The sequence below is a fragment of the Mesoplodon mirus genome (assembly GCF_964341445.2).
Source record: "Mesoplodon mirus genome assembly, chromosome: 3".
Taxonomy (NCBI): Eukaryota; Metazoa; Chordata; class Mammalia; order Artiodactyla; family Ziphiidae; genus Mesoplodon; species Mesoplodon mirus.
The window spans coordinates 24,456,046-24,476,848 of record NC_138978.1 but is presented as its reverse complement, the minus strand read 5'-3'; the positions used below and the strand labels follow the sequence as shown (position 1 = coordinate 24,476,848).

Sequence of the window (20,803 nt, the reverse complement as noted above, 5' to 3'; positions counted from 1 at the left end):
CTAAGTCAACAAACAGGTGGCAAGCTGGATTTGGCCTGCAAGTCATAATTTGCTAACCCCTGATCTAAAGGATAGCTCTTGAAATCTCTCACAAAGTCAGATCTCTGCTCCATCTGTTTCTTTCAGGCTATTTGATGAACTTGTTATCTAATTTACTTCTCTCAACTGATATTGTAATAAAACTCTGACAAGTCTTTGTTAGAGTCAGGTTATACTATGAAACTGCCCTGGTATACCATACTAATTATATTAAAAAAGAAAACCAATCTAGTTTGATATGACTTGTTTCTAGTGAATTTATGCTCAAATTATATAAGAAACAAAAAAGCCATCAAGCCAGTTGTGAAGGTGGGACATATAATGTTTTCAACTTGTTTAAGGACAATATTAAGAAAACTAATAAGGCAAGAGAATGAACCCACCAAGCCAAGAACTATTTGTTAAGCCCTTTAAAAAAGTAGACACATGGTTGAGGTGGAAAGAATGTGAACTCTAAAGCCACACAGGCCTGAAATAAATCTTATTATTATTTTTTTTTTGCAGTACGCGGCCTCTCACTGTTGTGGCCTCTCCTGTTGCGGAGCACAGGCTCCGGACGCACAGGCTCAGCGGCCATGGCTCACGGGCCCAGCCGCTCCGTGGCACGTGGGATCTTCCCGGACCGGGGCACGAACCTGTGTCCCCTGCATCCGCAGGCAGACTCTCAACCACTGCACCACCAGGGAAGCACCCCCTGAAATAAATCTTATTAATCTTATTTCTACCACTTATGTGACCTTGGAAGTGCTGTTTTACTCTCCTTATTTGTAAAGTGAGGTTACTTTCCTCTCCCTCTCTCTACCTCTCAGTGTTAATGCCTAACACTATGCCAAGAAATCCCACAAGTGGAAGAAATAGAATGGATCAAAGTGAGATTAGAACTTTAAGGTGGACTTTGAAAACCCTAGGGATGTTAAAAGCAAGTACCAACTGCCTCCGAAGTGAGGACTGCAGGCCACAAACTGAAATCCCAGGATATTTGGCTCCTGTCTGGTTATGAAAATAAAACTCACTGAGACAAGATGAGCTAGCGCATATAACTAAAGGGGGATGTGGAATGCTCAGCAAAGATGTCCAAGGAATACAGAGAAGTGGTTTGGTCTATATACCAGAACACCTTAGAATTACCCTAATCAACATTAAACTTAAATCCTCTAATCTCAACCTCCCTTCAGGCTCTCTTACTCAGTTGCTGCCACTGTAACACTTCTTTATATTTTCTTAATGAACATTTTTAACTCTCTATTTTGAAACAATTTCAAACATATAAAAAGGTACAAGAATAGTACAAAAACACCCGTATATACCTTTCCCCTATTTCATTAACTGCTAACATTTTTCTCCCCCCCTCCTCTTTCTCTCTCTCTCCACACACACACACACACACACACACTTTTTTCTTGAACCATTTGAGAATAAGTTACAGACCTCAGGACCCATTACATACTTAAATTTCAGTGTCAGGAAATTTGACACTGACACAATTATTATTCAATATACAGTCTATATTAACATTTCACCAACTGTCCCAATATTATCCCTTTGATTTTGCTGATCTAGGACCCAATCCAGGATCACACACTACATTTAGTTGTCATCTTCTTTTTAGTCTCCTTTAATCTGGAACAGTTCTTCAGTCCTTTGTTTTTTACGACATTGACATTTCTGAAGAATATGTCAGCTGTTCTGGAGAAATGTCTCTCAGTTTGGATTTGTCTGATTACTTCCTCGTGATTAGTTTTAGATAATGCATTTTGACAGAAATACCACCTAGGTGATTTTGCGTCCTCCTCAGTGCACACTGTCAGGTGTCACCTGATGTTAAGGTGGTATCTACCAGGTTTCTCCACTCTAATGTTACTATTTTCCCCTTTGCTATCTGTGAGGAAATACTTCTACATTGCGCAAACATCCTGTCCACCATCAGGTTTTCACCCAATGGTTCAATCATTCATTGATTATTCTTGTCTGAATCAATTACTGGTATGATGTGGTGTGACAGTTATAAAATGGTGATTTTTTCCAACTTTATCATTTCTTCATTTAGTGGTCAGCAATCTACTAGAATGAAGTGCTTTTCTCTCTCCCCACCCCTTCTTTCTCTCCCTCTCTCTCTTACCAGTGCAAAATCAGGTATTTTTTTATTCAGTGGGTTTTAATTCATTATTGTCATTATTCATCCTGATGCTCAAATTGTCACGGGTTTGGCCAGTAGCATGCCTTTCAAGCTGGCTTCTGTGTCCTTATGATATGTTCCTGTCATTTTTATTTCTTTACTTTCTGTTGATCTTCTGCCACAAGATGCTGTAGGTTCATCTCGTACACTCGCTGTCCCAGACCTGAATCAGTTATTCCTCCAAGGACCCCTGGTTCTTTCTAGTGGGGAATGGTATTTAGAAACCAGTAACTCATGGCTATTGAGGTATCATTGCTTCTGGACCCTTTCAGAAGACAGAGCTGGAAATAATATATAAATTTATATTAAAATATATGTATTTTTAAACCATTAATTCAGGAATCCCCTGTCAGTCCATTGGTTAGGACTTGGTGCTTTCACTGCTGGGGCCCACATTCAATCCCTGGTCGGGGAACTAAGATCTCACAAGCCACGTGGCACAGCCAAAACAAACAAACAAACAACCATGAATTCAAAGAGATACAGCTAATTCCAATCCAATACCTCAGAGTTATTCTGTTGCCTATTCCATATTTGAATTGCCCTTCTCCCATAGTGAGAAGGGAACAACATTGGTATATTATATCAATATTATAAATATTATATTTATTATATATTAACTGATAAATTTATCCCAACAACACTGATATATTTACTCATTTGCTCAATTCTACAACACACACAAAATACTGATAGTTACAGAATTGCTACAGGAATACCACTACAAATGACAAATTTACTAACTAGAGTTCAATCAAGATTTCTTTAGCTTGTCTTTAAAATACATACAAAGAATATTTATAGTCAAAGTACTGTGTCAAAAATTACTTGAGTTAGTTGGCAGCCCTTTCCCCATCTCTGCTGACTTAAATTTACTTTTTGAATGTGTAAAACCTCAAAGTGGTTATAAAATTAAAAACTCTACAAAAAGGTCCAGAAGGGTTATTCCCTTTTCTCTACCTCTCCACTTACGCCTTCTATCCCCTAGAGGTGACCAACTTCATGAGTTTCTGCTTATCCATTCTATGCTTGTGTTTGTAAAAACATGCAGGTACTATAAAAATTGTTACTCTCCCTCCTTTGTTACACCAAACTTGGCAAAATTATATTAAAACAGCCCTTAAATATATGAAAAAGATATTCTATTTCACTCATAAAAGAAATGTAATTTAAAACTCTACTGAGATACCATTTTTCATCTTTTAGAATGGTAAAAAAATTCAAAAGCTTAACCCCCTAGTTTGTCCGTGAGCTGTGGAGAAAAAGGCACTCTCAGGCATTGCTACCAGGAAGGCAAAATGGTGCAACTCCCACGGAGGGAAATTTGGCAATATCTAACAAAACCACATATATACATTTACTCTTTGGCCAGCACTCCCACTTCTAGGTTTTTACGCTGAAGATATATCTCTAGCAATACTAAAATACATATGTACAAGGTTATTCATTATGACGTCGTAATTGCAAACTATTAGAAACAACTCTAAGAGCCCATACATGGGAAATTCACTGATTAATCTTGTTTTATTTATACACGAGACTACTATGCAGCTGTGAAAAAGAACTCTGAGGAGAATTCCCTGGTGGTCCAGTGGTTAGGACTCAGCGCTTTCACTGCTGTGGGCCTGGGTTCTATCCCTGGTCAGGGAACTAAGATCCCACAAGCTGCGCAGCGAGGCCAAAAAAAAAAAAAAAAAAAAAAAGAACTCTATGAACTGATGAGTGATTTTCAAGATATATTAGTTAAATGAAAAAAAGAGAATCTATATCATTCCTCAATGATTCTTATCCTCAACAAGTCCTCCAAGTCCAGTCAGTCACTCTGTTCTCTCCTTACATGCTACCTCATGTCTTTACTTCCTTCTCATCCCCCTAAAAATCCATGATTCATTACTACAGTCATTCTCTTGCAACCTTCATCTGACAAAATCTGAACCCCACATGATCTTTTAGCTTTCCTGTATCTTCAACTTTCCCTTTCTCTACTGATTCTTTCCCCTTGGGATTAAACATGCTCAAGTTTCTCTAAGCTAAAAAGTCCTCCCTTGATGCCAAATCCACATCTAGCTGTGGCCTTCCAGTTCTCTTCCCCTTCATAACCATACTGAAAGAGTAGTCTATATTGGGTATTTTTACTTCCTTACTTCCCAGTAATTCCTCCACCTACTTCTATCTATACCACAAAAATGGCCCTTGCCAAGGTGACCATGATGGCTTCCTTGCTCTAAATCAAAGGGACACTTCTCAGTCCTTATCTTACTTGGTCCCCAGTGGTATTTGATAGTGCTGACCACTTCGTCTCCAATGAAACTTTCTTCTTCTGGGTTCTGAGGCATCACCCTCTCTGTTTTCCTTCCTACTCCTCTAGTTGCTCTCTCTTGATACCCTTTGCATACTCTTTGTCCACCTGGCCCTTATATTGGTGTTCTTTATGGCTCTATCCTAGGCTTTCTTCCTACTATACACACTCCTCGAAGGCAATCACAACTCACTTTCATTGTTCCAATGTATATGCTACTCACTGCTCCCAAATCAACATCTCCAGTGTGTACCTAAGCTCAGACCCAAGTATTCCAACTACCTGCCTAGAAAGCACTAGACAACACATGGGCCTAGAGCTCCGGAACACCCATAACCAAGCTTATCATCTTTTCCTTCAAACTTATTCCTTCTCCAGTGCTCCCTAACTCTGTGAATGATACTACCATTTACCCTGCCAAATAGAAACTTAACTTTGATCCTTGACTCCTCTCTTTTCCTAACTTTCCACATTCAGTCACTAAGAATTCTGTTAATTCTACCTCTTAAATGTCTTTCAAATTCACTGACTTCTCTCCATCCAAATTACCATTATCTAGGTTCAAGTAACCAATCACCTCTTCCAGAATCACTGACACCATCTCTTAAGTGGTCTAGCTGTCCACATTTTAAACTTCTGCAATCTTCATGTTGAAGCCAATTTTAATTAAAAAAACAAAAACAAAAACCTTAACTGTGATCATATTGCTCACATGGTAAAGACCACTTGATAGCTCTCCACTGCCCTTAGGATAAAATCAACAGTCTTCAACACAGCTTACAACATCCTTCATTATGAACATCCCAACCTCATCAACCTCACCTGTCATCCTTCTTCCACTTGTATCCTGGGACTATCTGTTCTCTTGAACCAAGTACCCTCTACTCTCTCTTGCATCACTCATATGCTATTCCCCCAGCCTAGGATTTTTTTCTCTCCCTATCTCCCCCAAATCTACCTAGCTCCTCCCATCCATCTTTCAGGTATCAGCCTAGACTACATTTCTCTTAGGAAGCCAAGTTGAGATCTCTCTGGCACATTATGTTTCACTCATTTGTGAAATTTCTCAGAATAATGATGGACATGTGAGGGAGAAGAGGTTGGGGTTGGGGAGAGAACAAATGTTTGTTGAACGCTATGTTTAAGATTGAAGAAGTGTGATGAGAGTATAAATTGGTACAAACTCCATGAAAGACAATTTTGTTAATATTTATTAAAATCACAGATGGATATACTCTCTGACTACTAATTCCATTTGTAGGTATTTATTCTAAAAATATACACCCACATATGCCAAATGATGTTGCAAGGAATAACACTGTACATACAAAAGACTGTAAGTAATCTACATATCCATCAACAGGGACAATTTAAATAAATTATGGTACAGTCATACAACACAACACTCTGAAGCCATGAAAGAATTAGATATTAGAAACATCTTGGGCTTCCCTGAAGGCGCAGTGGTTAAGGATCTGCCTGCCAATGCAGGGGACATGGGTTCGAGCCCTGGTCCGGGAAGATCCCACATGCCACGGAGCAAATAAGCCCGTGCGCCACAACTACTAAGCCTGCACTCTAGAGCCCGTGAGCCACAATTACTGAGCCCGTGTGCCACAACTACTGAAGCCCACGCACCTACAGCCCATGCTCCGCAACAAGAGAAGCCACCGCAATGAGAAGCCCGCGCACCGCAACAAAGAGTAGCCCCCACTCGCTGCAACTAGAGAAAGCCCGCGTGCAGCAACGAAGACCTGACGCAGAAAAGAAAGAAGGAAAGAAAGAAAGGAAAGAAAAGAAGGAAAGAGAGGAAGGACGAAAGAAACATCCTTATGTACTGATGTGGTAAAATCATGAAAGTATATTTTTAAATTCAAAAGTAAGGTACAAAGCAGTAAATATGTTAGGCTAACATTTGTGAGAAAAGGTGAGAATTTTTACATAAAAATTTGCATAAAAATGCATAAAATTTCTCTGGAAGGATACTGAAATTGAATATGTTAGTTGATTCCAGGAAAGTGAATTTGGTGGCTGGGAAAAAGAGTGGAAAGGAGACAATCTTTTTAAACTTTTAAGCTAACTTTAATATAGAAAATTTTAAAAGTCAATCAAACCAACAGGCTTTTAGTGAGCCTCTACTAAATGTTCAGTACTATATTCTAGGAGTTCTCTTTAAGTTTCATTTTGCATTTTTCAAAACTATACAAAGTAGTAAATTAGGAAATCCAGGGAAAAAATTCCCCCAGATAATATAGAGGAAAACATTATAATCAATAACCACAAAAAGGCAGGAGTTTTTACTGTTGATTTTACCTCTTTTATCCCACCCCCCAACCCTTATTATATCACCTCATCTTAATGCCAAAAGTCAACTCTTGTTAACCGAAATGGGGTCCATATGTGACAATGGGTGGGAAACAAAACAAGGGAAGAAAATGACCATAAAGCATTTAAAAAAGCTGGACGCCATCAAATCAGCATCTCAGGAAACTTTAAAAGCTTTCTATAAATAACAACAACAATAACCGTAGCTAATATTTGAGTACCATGAATTTTACAATATACTGAGCTCCGTGCTAAGTACCTTACATACATAAAATAACTTATTTATTCCTCCTCTTAAAACTAAGAGACAAACAGGATGTGTACATTAGTTTACAGATGAGGAAATGGATCCTAGAAGTTAAAGGGCTTATCCATGGTGATATGGCTTATAATGGCATTTTTATTACTATAGTTGGGGGGTGAGGGTGTCAAATAAAGGTATCCCCTCCAACCTCCAACTAGGAAAGAGGGAAATAAGATAGCCTTTTGAGATCAGGATTGTAAGAAATCAGTATCGTTGAATTTTCCTCCTTCTTGGCTTCCATAATACCATGTTTTCCCACCTCTATGCTATTCTTTCTGTCTCCTCTGGGTAGAGGAAGAGAAGAAACAGATAATCTCTAAATGCTGAAACACCTTGGTTCTTGGTCTTGGGCCTTCTCTCTCCTCCTACTTTTTTCCCCAGTGATATTATCCAGTCATCCAGTTTAATGGCTCTATAGACAACTGGTCCACAAACTTTTTAGTCTCAAGACCCCTTACAACTTTTAAAAATTACTGAGGCTTCCAAAGAATTTTTTAATATAGGTTATCAGTATCTGCCGTATTAGAAATAAAAACTGAAACATTAACTTCATTTAAAATTAACATTATTAATTACAACTTTAATTTAATGAAAATAAAATTATTATTTCATTTAAAAAATAATAAAAAGATAAGCTAACACATTTTAAATAAAAACTAACTATATTTTCCAAGACAAAAGAATTTAATGAGAAGAATGGCATTACTTTACATTTTTGCAAAACTCTTTTGTCTAGCTTAATGGAAGATGGCTGGGTTCTCATATCTACTTTTGATTTCAGTTTGTTGCAAGATGTTATTTTGGTTGAAGTACATGAAGAAAATCCACCCTCATAAAGATAAGTATTACAGTTGGACTACGGAGCAGTATTTTAACAGCCTTTTCAGATCACTGTAGGTATCCTTCTTTGATACTACACCAAAACTGGACAAATAACAGTTTCTTAACGTTACAATGTGGAATCTGAAACCACATAAATGAGCTGTTGGTATCCTGCTACATTAAAACACATTGGTTGGGGACTTCCCTGGTGGTGCAGTGGTTAAGAATCCGCCTGCTAATGCAGGGGACGTGGGTTTGAGCCCTGGTCCAGGAAGATCCCACATGCTGTGGAGCGACTAAGCCTGTGCGCCACAACTACTGAGCCTGCGCTCTAGAGCCCGCGAGCCACAACTACCGAGCAAATGTGCCATGACTACTAAAGCCTGCGCGCCTTGAGCCCATGCTCTGCAACAAGAGAAGCCACCGCAATGAGAAGCCTGAGCACCGCAACGTGCAGCCACGAGGACCCAATGCAGCCAAAAATTTAAAAAATTAAATTAAAAAAACCAAAAACAAACATTAGTTGATTTTACATTAGGCCTGGGTCTTTTACAGATGTATGACTTTGCTTTCAAAACAGTGACTTATGGGGCTTCCCTGGTTGCACAGTGGTTAAGAAGCCACCTGCCAATGCAGGGGACACGGGTTCGAGCCCCAGTCCGGGAAGATCCCATGTGCTGTGGAGCAACTAAGCCCGTGTGCCACAACTACTGAGCCAGCGTGCCACAACTACTGAAACCCACACACCTAGAGCCTGTGCTCCACAACAAGAGAAGCCACTGCAATGAGAAGCCCACGCACCACAGCGAAGAGTAGCCCCCGCTGGATGCAACTAAAGAAAGCCCACGTGCAGCAACGAAGACCTAATGCAGCCAAAAATAAATAAATAAATTTATTTTTTTAAAAAAAGGACTCACTGAATTTGAACAATAAAATAAAGTTGACATTTGTTAATATCACTACAGATCTCATCAAAAAAACTTTTAAGAAGTACTGAGAGGCTATCAAGCTCATGGTGGCAGATACAAGTTTTCCTATATTCTTTTTTTTTTTCTTTGCTTTAAAGCTCAAATTTTATCCTTGGCAACAAATACTGTCAGTTGTTCTTCTTGAAGTGATAGTTTACTTCATTCATTTCAAAGAAAATGTCTGCCAAATACCCATACGTGAATAACCAGTTTTCATCTGCTAGCCATTCTTTCAGATGGTGTTCCATGAAAAAAATGTCCAGTTGAGCTTGCAACTCAAAAACAACTGAACAACTGCTTTTCCTCAAGACAACCGCCAGAGTTCAGTGTGCAGCAGCGGCACTTTATGGATTCTTCCTACCTCATAATAAAGAACACTGAAGAGATCTGTATTTAAGGGTTGAAATTTAAAATTAATAAGTTTTATTGTATTATTTTATTGATGTAAAAATCAAGGACATTTTAAGTAAGACTGGCTTTTTTTTGGGGGGTCACTGCAAATGCATGGGGTAAATAATTCAATGACTTTGATGCTACTTGCCTTGACTCACGCTAAAATGACAGTAGTTTTACCACTTTTTTTCCGCAAATTTTTAAATGAATTAGTTCTTTTGTTTTGTTTTGTTTTGCAAATAATGTCTTAGTATTACTATGAAAGTAGTTTTGACCTCATGAATTCCCTTGAAGAGGTCATGGGGATCCCAGGGGTCTGCAGACCACATTTTGAGAACTGCTACTATAGACTATTACAATGACTTTCCAGTTTTTACCCCCGTCTGTGCTTCTTTTTTGCCAAACCCACTGGACCCTGTAATAATGATAGAAATGTTTTTGCACTTATCAAAGGCCAAGCCCTCTGCTTCAACTCTAAATCCTATCCCCTCCAACCTTCCCTAGGACGTGGCTCCTTCAGTTATTCTGTCCTAATCCTTTATCAGCAACCACCTTCTCTCTCATCAACATACAAACAACCTCTAGTATTTCTTCCCATTCTTTTTTGTTTTTGTTTTTTGTGGTACACGGGCCTCTCACTGTTGTGGCCTCTCCCCTTGCAGAGCACAGGCTCCGGACGCGCAGGCTCAGCGGCCATGGCTCATGGGCCCAGCCGCTCCGCGGCATGTGGGATCTTCCTGGACTGGGGCATGAACCCGTGTCCCATTCATCAGCAGGCGAACTCTCAACCACTGCGCCACCAGGGAAGCCCTCTTCCCATTCTTACAAATCCCTCCTTTGATCCCAAAGGCCCCTCCAGCTACTGCCCCATTTCTCTGCTTCCTTTTGTAAATGAGGTCTTTCAAGAACTGTCTACACAACTCAATAAAGCTGGAAAACAAAAACAAAAACAAAATAAAGTGATTCTGAAGGATGGAAGCGAGGGGAATAAAAAAAGCTGTCCTTCTTCCTCCAGTCTCCTGAAATGATTCCTCATTGGTTAAAGCCAACAAGAAGATAGACGACAAGAGAGACTATTGATACATCTGTGCAAGTCAGCTGCCCACGTAGTTAGCTGAAGAAAGAAAGGAGAGAAGTAGATGTAGAAAAGCAAGAGAAGGTATCTTTTACAGTTTTGTTAGGGGAATCACTGTCCGAAACCACCCACCCTGGCCAGGGGCAATAGTAACCACCTGCATGAGTTATCTTACAGCAGGAGATCCTGGTAAAGAACATGGAACAAGCTACCACCAACCGGCAGAATTCAGGAGAAGTCAAAAGGAGAGAGGAGACGCCAGTCCATATGTCCTACCAACCTCCCAGAATCCTTCACACTGGAACCCATCTTGGCTGAGTGATGCTCACACCACCAGGAAGGACCCCGAGTCAGAATGATTGGCCAGAGACAACCTGGAAACTAACCCAACACCATAAAACCTGAGACTGTGAGCCACGTGGCAGAGCAGTTCTCCTGGGTTCCCTCACCTGCTGCTCTCCACCCAGGCACCCCTTCCCAATACAAAGTCTCTTGCTTTGTCAGCATGTGTGTCTCCTTGGACAATTCATTTCTGAGTGTTAGATAAGACCCCACTCTCGGGCCCTGGAAGGGGTCCCTCTTCCTGCAACAGTTTACCCTTTTTACTGCTTACATCCTATCTTTCCTTTCATCTAGGGGAAAAGTTTGTAATAACTGACTAAATAGATAAATAAATTTTCATCACCCTCTTTAAAAATTTTTTTCTTTTTTTCCTGCACCGTGTGGCTTGTGGGATCTTAGTTTCCCGACCAGGGATCAAACCCAGGCCCATGCAGTGAAAGCGCCGAGTCTTAAACACTGGACTGCCAGGGAATTCTCTAAAAAAATTTTTTTAAATAGAGAGTTGTCTACTTGCTGTTGTACTCCTTCACCTCCAATTCACTTCTCAACCCCTCCAATTTAGTATCTATTCTCACCACTCCGATAAAACTGCTCTAGCCAAGACCACAGTCACCGTTTTGTCCTCACTTATTCAACCTCTCAGAAGCACTGAGTAGAACTGACCACTCCTTTCTTTTTTTTTTTTTTTTTTTTTTTTGCGGTACGCGGGCCTCTCACTGTTGTGGCCTCTTTTGTTGCAGAGCAACAGGCTCCGGACGGGCAGGCTCAGCGGCCATGGCTCACAGGCCCAGCCGCTCCGCGGCATGTGGGATCTTCCCGGACCGGGGCACGAACCTGTGTCCCCTGCATCGGCAGGTGGACTCTCAAGCACTGCGCCACCAGGGAAGCCCACCACTCCTTTCTTGAAATACTCTCCTTACACTCTCCTGGTTTTGTTTCTGTTCTACTTCACTGACTCTCTTTCGTGGTTAACTTTTTTTATCTCCTTAGCTTGTAATCAATTTCTGAAAGCTGGAGTATCTCCAGAGCTAGGTCTTGGACCCTATTCTCTAAGGCTCCATGGATCGCTGAAGTCTCTGGATTTCTCCCTATAGTCCAAGAGCTCTCCCCTGATTAGGACCATCAACTGCCCACCTGACATCTCCACAAAGCTATCCAACAGGCTTTCAAACTTTACAGGTCCAACCCCGATTCTCTCACAAACCTATTTTTCTCCCAGTCTTCTTTCCACCTGCTCTCACTTCTCTAAGCCTCACAGGCGGCAAAGCTGGGATTTAAACTAGGTCTTTGTTTTTCTTTTTTAATTTCATTTATTTATTTTTGGCTGTGTTGGGTCTTTGTTGCTGCACGCGGGCTTTCTCTAATTGTGGCGAGTGGGGGTTACTCTTCGTACTGGTGCGTGGGCTTCTTAATGCGGTGGCTTCTCTTGTTGCGAAGTGTGGGCTCTATGTGCATGGGCTCAGTATTGTGGCCTGCGGGCTCTAAAACACAGGCTCAGTAGTTGTGGCACATGGGCTTCGATGCTCCACGGCATGTGGGATCTTCCTAGACCAGGGCCCAAACCTGGGTCCTGTGCATTGGCAGGTGGATTCTTAACCACTGCGCCACCAGGGAAGTCCAAACTAGGTATTTGTTTTAACACCTAAACCTGTGGGCATTCCTTCATATTGTGCACTGTTACTATAGGTCCCGGGCAAGGTGGCCTTCAGCCAAGTGCAAATTCAGACAGTGCATCCACCTTAACATATTTTTGTATTTGAGTGCCAAATCTTTGGAAATAATAGCTAGAATCCTGTTTTGTGCTCACAGAGGTTTACAAGTCTGTTGTGGACAAAGTTATAAAACCAGGAAGAGATAGTAGAGACAATGTGGGTTGGGTGGAGGCACAGCTAAAAGGAGAAGACCAGCCAGAACTGTCTACTCAGCATCCACCAGAGCAGGGTTTCTCAACCTCGGCATTATTGGCATTGGGCGCTGCATAATTCTTTGTTGCACATTCTTTGTTGTACTATGATTGTAGTATGTTCAGCAGCATCCCTATACTCTATTCATTATATGCCAGTAGTACCCTTTCAGTTTTCATAGCCAAAACTGTTTGGACATTGCCAAATGTCCCCTTGGAGGTAAAACCTTCCATGCCCCACCTCCAACTGCACTAAAGGGATGTACTTTATGTTTCAAGGAAATATGGAAAGAAATTCAAAAAAATAGAGTAAAGGATAAATAATACAATATATTTACAAAATCATGTTTTCAAAGACTTTTTAGAGGTATGGGGAAACAATAATGACATAAAAGTATAAAAGGGTTTAGCAAACTGTGTAAATGGTATGAGCTCCACTTTGCAGAAAAAAATTACCTAAGCATGAAAAAAACTGGAAGACATAATAATAATTGTTATTTACTGAACTAGCTTATATGATCCAGGCATTGTATTAAGTACTTCAAAAATCATCTCATTTAATCATCACAACAATTCTCAGTTATTGATCCATTTTACAGATCACGAAACTAAGGGTAACTTGAACAAGGCTATATAGCTGTAGAGAAGATAGGTCTTGAAACTATATTTATTCAGCTCTAATGCCCATCTCTTAACTAGCCTTCTGCTTCATAATACATGAAAGTAATATACCAAACATTAACAATGTTTATCTCTGGATGGTAGAATTAAAAGTGATTTTGTTTTCTTCTCTATATTTTTCTGTCGATTCTATATTTTCTACTATGATATTTCCTACTTATATAATCAGAAAAAAAATTTTAAGTGAAAGTTGTAAAGACCACTTGGTAACATGGAGAAAATGATTATTATAGAAAAGATACAAAATTCAATGTAAAGTATGATTACAATTATGTAAAAATATGCAAAAGATAAAAGGAAGTATATACATAGTAATTATAGTAGGGAGGTGGGAATAACAAGTAATTTTTACTTATCTTTTCCATATTACTATTAACGTAGTTATATTTTATAACAGATAAAAGTTTATAATGAAAAGAAAGCAATAACAATCATCTACAATTTCATTAACTCGAGATAACACTGTTAGTAGGCAATGAATTTCTTTCTAGTCTTTTTCTAAGATCAACACAATTACTTACAAACATTAACGTGAAGGAACCAAAGAGAATTCTTATTCAACCTGCAGATGACACTTAGTTGGATAGGACAGCTAAAAGTTGGATTCAAAACACGGTTCTGAGGAAGGAAAGGGGATGGAGCTAACACTGGGGAGTGTTTCTGTGTCGGACAGAACTAAAAAGCTGAACATCTGGACTGTAGGCCTGACTCCCCATGGATTGGACAGGACAACATTGGACAAGGTGCTTGGTTTTTCTAAACTCTTTTTTTTTAAAATACCTATTTCCTATATACCACCCACAGCATTTCTTTGAAGCTAAAATGCAAGTGTGTGTGTGTGTGTGTGTGTGTGTGTGTGAAAACACTTTGTAAACTCTAAATTCCTATACAAAGGTAAGAATCTTTACTGTCCAAGCCAATAGTAAAAACAGTGGTATGAAATTCAATAGTCTTTTTCCAAGCACAAAGGAAATAATATGACGAAAAAACAATTTCTGTGTGACCATGTCAATCACTAATCTTGATTCAGATTTATGTGCCTAATAAAACCGCTGTAAAGGAGAGGTAACCTTCAGATATGACCTGCAGAGAAAAACTGTTTATGCCTTGAATAGTGCAAAGAGGATTCTCTGCAGGCAGAGAATGGAGAGCCAGTCATCTGCATCTAGGGTGCAAATTGGTTCTCTTACCTGCAGCTCTGCTTCCAGGCCCAGCCGTCTGATAAAGGGGTCAGTGACATGGTAGCGCCGCTCAAAGCTCAGGGCACCCCGCTCCTGGGGAACAGAAACAAACTCATAGATTCATTGATTCGATTTAACATGATTTACTATGTTCCTATTACATATGCAGCATTGTGCTGGGCCCCACAGGAGCTAGAAAAGAGAACAAGAAATTGGCTTGCAGGAGCTTACTGTATACTTGGGCAGGGATTAGAGAATAATATCGATAGAAGAGAGGATATAATTAAGCACTAACTTGTAATTGTTGGGTTACCAAAAAAAAAAATTGAAACAATAGGGAATGTTTCCATATTTAGGTTAGAGAAGGTGGGCATCATCTTTAGGACACATATTGTGGGGTATATATAAAGGAGAAAAATAACTTGCATGGTCCCTCCAATTCTATGATTCTGTGCCTCTAGGAATTGGTCCTTGCCCTTGGGGCCACCCAGTCTAATGAAATCACACACAAAAACCCCCACAAATGGACAAAGCTGCAAAAGGATTCAGGGATGCAGGGGAAAATATACAAAACACAGACTAACGTGCACCAGGTACATGGCTCATGTAAAGGCATACACTCAATCCTTCTGGAGGTGACCACAGCTTATGCTGCATGCCACTTAATTTTTAAAAGATTTTTGGCACTTAACCTTTACAAAGAACTTTCTCAGGTTCTTTTGGATTTCATTCTCAAGATCAGCCTGCAGGCAGACAGATATTATTATCATTTAACAACTGAAAACTGAGGCACAGAAAGGTAAAGTGACTAAAGTCTTATAGGTAGTTAATTAGGGCAGTGGTGAGATTAAGCTCCTGACCCCAGCCTGGGGTTCTTACTTCAAAAGCACATCTTGTCTTGGTTGAATCTCCTCCATTAAACCCCTGTGCTCCTTTACTGAGGGCTTCCCTGACAAAGCCTGGGCTACCTCGCTAAATGAGCTTCACTGCCCAGTCATCTATTCATCTCACAGTATTGGAGTGTCTTCCAGGTACAAACTGCAGAGAAAAGGTGAGGCTTTGGTACAGGAGACGCTCGAAGAAGAGAAGAAAGAGTCTAAGCTAAACTGGGATTAAGATTCCCCCAGGTTCTGTTATATGTACAACTGAGCAGCCAGAGCAACATGAAGAAGCTCTATTTACTTCTGCTGCACACCCCACCTCCTCCACAGATGTGCACATACATGCTCCCCTCCTTCACCAGACTCCATCAATCTCAGCAGCCCAGGTACAAGTGCTTGGATAGAGGAGTCTCCATGATTCCATGTTCTTGCATAAAAGAAGACCAGAGTCAAGAGACCTTGGTTCTAGTCCTGTGTCTGCCATTAACTAGTTATGTGACTTCAGGCAAGTCACAGACTCTAGTCCTCAGTTTATTCAGCTATAACATGAATCTGTGGGGAAAAAGGACCTCATGCTCTGGTTCATAGGTCTGGGTTGCTTACCTTTATCTGCCTACAGATGAGGTCTCTAGTTATGTTGACTTTTGCCATCTTCTCTTAATGGATTCAACAGAAGGAAGCTATAGAAGGATCTTCAGGACCCTTGAGCATTCCAGCCAAGCCCAGGTCCACAAGACACACATTTAATTACCTGGGGGAAAAAAATCATCAAACCTTAGAGGATGGAGTAAGGTGGCTTCAGGGCCCTGATTCCACCCCTAAAATAGCCCACCAGCCCACCCAGTAAACTGGCTATTGCCTGTGATTTATGACATGGTGTCCTGCTCCACAGTGTTGAAGAACCTCTGGAGGGTGAAGGGGGTTGGGGGGTAGAGAGACAATGATTCACAGCCACAGGAAGTACTGGAACAAACACTGAAGGAGTCAGTCATGTGTGCTTCTCTAGAAAATGGGTGTGTGTATGTAGATATGAGTATGAAGGCAGACAGAAGCACATCCCAAAGTAAGAACAAGGCATACAGCAAGAAAGATGTCAAGTTTCACTTGCTCAGTATGCATCTGTGGCAACCAGTCTGAAACTTTTAATTATGCTTCAAAATCCTTGACCTTCAGCTTGGCTCTCCCCAAAACCAAATCAGTATCACAAACAGAACATTCAACCCTCTAACAGATTCACAGAATCAAAGAGCGGACAGGAAATGTAATGGTGACCATGTCCAACATAAAGAAATCCTTCTTCAATACCCGGATATGTAGGCTTTCAGGCTCAGAACTTCTTAAGCAAACTATTCCTTTATCATACAACTCTGTTAGAAAGACCTAGTCATCTCATTTCTGATAATTTGCCATAAGAAAGCACAAAATATGAGAAATAAAAAAGTTCCATACTGAAGCATATTCATCACCAAGTTTGTAAAAGCCAAAAAAATAAAACCACCCAAGTTTCCAATGATAGAGGAATGGCTAAATAATGTATAGCCATATGATATTATGTAGCATTAGAAATGCTACTTATGAAGGAAAAATGCTTACATCATGTCAAATGTTTATACTTTGTTTTTGCAGTAAACACTATTATCACAGCTATGTTTTAAAAAGGAAATATAAAAAATAACAATTGGGCTTCCCTGGTGGCGCAGTGGTTGAGAGTCCGCCTGCCGATGCAGGGGACGCGGGTTCGTGCCCCGGTCCGGGAAGATCCCACATGCCGTGGAGCGGCTGGGCCTGTGAGCCATGGCCACTGAGCCTGCGTGTCCGGAGCCTGTGCTCCGCAACGGGAGAGGCCACAACAGTGAGAGGCCTGCGTACCACAAGAAAACAAACAAAAAAAAAAACAATTGCCATCTTTGGATAATAAATAGTATGACTGATTTTTTCCTTCTACTTTTTGATGTTTTCAAATTTTTTCTATAAAAGCACATTAATTTTATTTTACAATCAGGAAAAAAAACCACTAGAGAAAAAAATAAACCAGTTTCTGGTTTTTTTTTTTTTAACATCTTTATTGGAGTATCATTGCTTTACAATGGTGTGTTAGTTTCTGCTTTATAACAAAGTGAATCAGTTATACATATACATGTATCCCCATATCTCTTCCCTCTTGTGTCTCCCTCCCTCCCACCCTCCCTATCCCATCCCTCTAGGTGGTCACAAAGCACCGAGCTGATCTCCCTGTACTATGCGGCTGCTTCCCACTAGCTATCTATTTTACATTTTAAACCACTATGTTTTAAAAGAAAGTTCTGCCTCCTGTTATGTCCACCTTTTAGTCCTGTTTCTACCTCTGGAGTCACACAGGAGGTCCTTCTCCACGATGGCCCTCTAATGATGGCTCGTAAGGCCCATGAGGCCTCTCTGCTAACCCTCCCACGTCAGCAGGACCTCCTGAGGCCACTTCTGGATCTCCTGGCCCTGGCTTTCCTCCAGCTGGCCTCCTGCAGATTCCTAGCACACCCTCTGAAAACCAAACCTTCTCCACCTGAGCTGTGAGCAGACTCCTTCCTTTCCTTTTGGCATTTAACCACAAAAGGAGACTCTATTTATAAACACTATGTTATCGCAGATTTTTTTTTCCTTTAGTGCTAGGCACACAGTGGGACTATAAAAAACGTGCTGCCTGATTAGATGTTCCCATTCAGCTCGAGTTCTTTGGGGCTTATGCCTCCATGGTCTATTTTGGGATTAAAAGCTCTTAAAAGGGCAAGAACCTTCCCTTACAGTGTGGAAGTCACCCAGCATTGCATCTTAGGGAGCATTAACAGGGATATATGGAAGTCACTGGCACTATTTAGGCTCACAAAACCTACAAGCACCAAGAACATCCAGGGATGCCATCTGAAAACTACAGTGCCACAATGGCTTTTCCAGGGGCCTTTGGCCATCAAATTAAAATTATGAATTTGAACAAACTGACATAAATTAAGCATTGGCCTGCAATTGTGTTTATGGCTCTGATTTGTGATATAATGGTCAAAGCCAAAACAATAACAGTAATTGCCCTCCAATCACCAATAATATGGGGTGAGGCTTATTACAATGGAAAACACCAAAGTCAGTGAGTATATCTGATATAAAGTAAGACCAGTGGGCTTCCCTGGTGGCGCAGTGGTTGAGGGCTTGCCTGCCGATGCAGGGCACACAGGTTCGTGCCCCGGTCTGGGAAGATCCCACGTGCCGCGGAGCGGCTGGGCCCGTGAGCCATGGCCACTGAGCCTGTGCGTCCAGAGCCTGTGCTCCGCAACGGGAGAGGCCACAACAGTGAGAGGCCCGCGTACCGTGAAAAAAAAAAAAAAAAAAAGTAAGACCAGTGATGTGGCCTTGGTCAAGTCTCTTAATCTCTCTAAGTAGGCCCTCATTCCTGTGACTCACAGGCACAGGAAGCATTGGTACAAACACTGAATGGGCCATGCATGCTTCACCAGAAAAAGGCTCATTTTTTACTCCCAACACCTTTTCCTTGGAAGATTACTGGGAAGGTCAAATAAAATAATGTAAGTATAAAGTTTTTTCTTTAATTTTATTTTATAAAGAATATAAATACTTTTATCTGCTAAGAAATAGTAAGTTGCCAAACATTATATACTTACTATGTACCAGGAATTGTGCTAAGTGCTTTATATTTATTCATTCATTAATTTATTCATTTAACAGGTGAACACAAGAAGCTTCTACTATATGCCAGGTACTATTCCGGGTCCAGGAGATACAGCAGTGAACAAAATAGGCAAGTTCCTTACTCTCATGGTACCTATATTCTAGCAGGAGGGGATAGATAACAAACAATAATACAAATAAAATAAGAAGATATCCAGTAGTGAAAAGAGCTATGATGAAAATAAAACAAGTTGATCAGAGAGTGATTGATGGGCTACTCTTAGACTTGAGGTCAAAGAAGATATAGTGTATTTTGGAGTTTTCTGGCTGCTCAGCACGTGAACTCCCTTCCTGTACTTTGGGAACTCCCCAACTAACGAGTCTGGCGGGAGGCAGAGCGCCCTCTCACTATGAAGTGAGAATGGTGGAGACAAGATTCTCTTCCTGAGGCTCCCTTACACCCAGAGTGTGTGCATACGGCCCAGGCTATGCCAACAGACACATGAGCCCCAGACCTTAATTGGGATCTGCTGTCAACGAATCAGAGGACCATGGAAAGTCCATGCTGGCAGGAAGAGGTGCTATAATTGCCATTAAGGTCCAGTCAGATGGTGGTGGTGTAAGCTATATAAGTGGCAGCAGTGACCTCATGGACTGGTTCCGTGAATAATTCTGGCTGTGGGTCCTGGATGCTAACCAGTTTCCCTTGTTCCAGCCCATTCTTCAAGCCTGCTCTGCGGCCTTCCCTGATATTTTGTGAGTTTCCCTAATATCCTTTCAAGAATCAGCTAGAATTGGTTTCTGTTGCTTACAACTACAATTCCTGCCTGATACAGAGGGGCCCTCTGAGAAGATGACATTTAAGCTGAACCGTGAATGATAAGAAATCGCAAAGAACTAGGGGGAAACACTTCTGAGGAGAGAGACAATTAGTGCTAAGATTAGTTCAAAAAGCTTGTATGGTAGATGCTACTATCATTTTATAGATGAAGAAATAGAGTCATACATGTGAGACAATTTTCACAATGTCGCACAGCTAATAAACTGGAGGTGGAGCCGGGACTCAAACCCAGAACTGTATGGATACTCTTAATTACTAAGTATATATGAATAAATTACTAGGGTATGTAATTTCCTAGAGTAATGGTCACTACAAGAATCCCCAAAAGAGCCAACTAATTTGTCACTACTCGTTCATTATTTTTCTTAAAACATAAACTGAGTTTTTACCAAGCACCAAGCACTGTGCTTGACACAGGGAATAATGAGATGAAAGATATAGTACCTATACTAAGAAAGCAAGGAATCAAAGGCAAGGGACTTTAGGGAATTTCTTGGCAGTCCAGTGGTTAGGACTCGGCACTTTCACTGCTGAGGGCACGGGTTCAATCCCTGGTGGGGGAACTAAGATCCCACAAGCCGCATGGCAAGGCCAAAATAAAAAATAAAAAAATAAAAAAACAAAGGCAAGGGACTTTAGCTAATATTGGTGTGTGGCTTGGAAATACTAAAAGGAACAAGGGAGGTAAAAGCAGAGAAACCAGGCAAGCAAAAACCACTACAATTCAGGTAAATGATAAAATGGAAACTGGGATTTAAAACAATATCAGACTGGTAGGCAAAGGTTTAAAACCCAAAATATCAAATTTAACACAACTACTGCTCAGTTGGTATTTTGGTAAACATTTCCATTCCCATCCTGAGAAGAAATGATAGCACACTGGCAGATAGCTCATTCTGGAGCACAGCCCACCCTCTCC

At 40.7% G+C, this 20,803-nt stretch overlaps 1 protein-coding gene across 8 annotated transcripts in view; it reads right to left on the bottom strand.

Annotated features, from left to right (window-relative positions):
- The window catches only part of WDTC1 (WD and tetratricopeptide repeats 1), a 79,556-nt gene that overhangs the window by 44,213 nt on the left and 14,540 nt on the right, over positions 1-20,803 (bottom strand). For 4 of the 8 annotated variants that reach the window (XM_082613308.1, XM_082613310.1, XM_082613311.1 and 1 more), the window contains exons 2-3: positions 15,993-16,140; positions 14,518-14,601 (exon numbers count right to left, since the gene is read on the bottom strand). In XM_082613308.1, the coding sequence (XP_082469434.1) occupies positions 14,518-14,601; positions 15,993-16,040 (132 nt within the window). In that variant the 5' untranslated portion in view covers positions 16,041-16,140. Of the gene's footprint in view, positions 1-14,517; positions 14,602-15,992; positions 16,141-20,803 lie in introns of those variants that run through there. The other 4 variants (XM_082613307.1, XM_082613306.1, XM_082613305.1 and 1 more) reach the window with 1 other exon arrangement.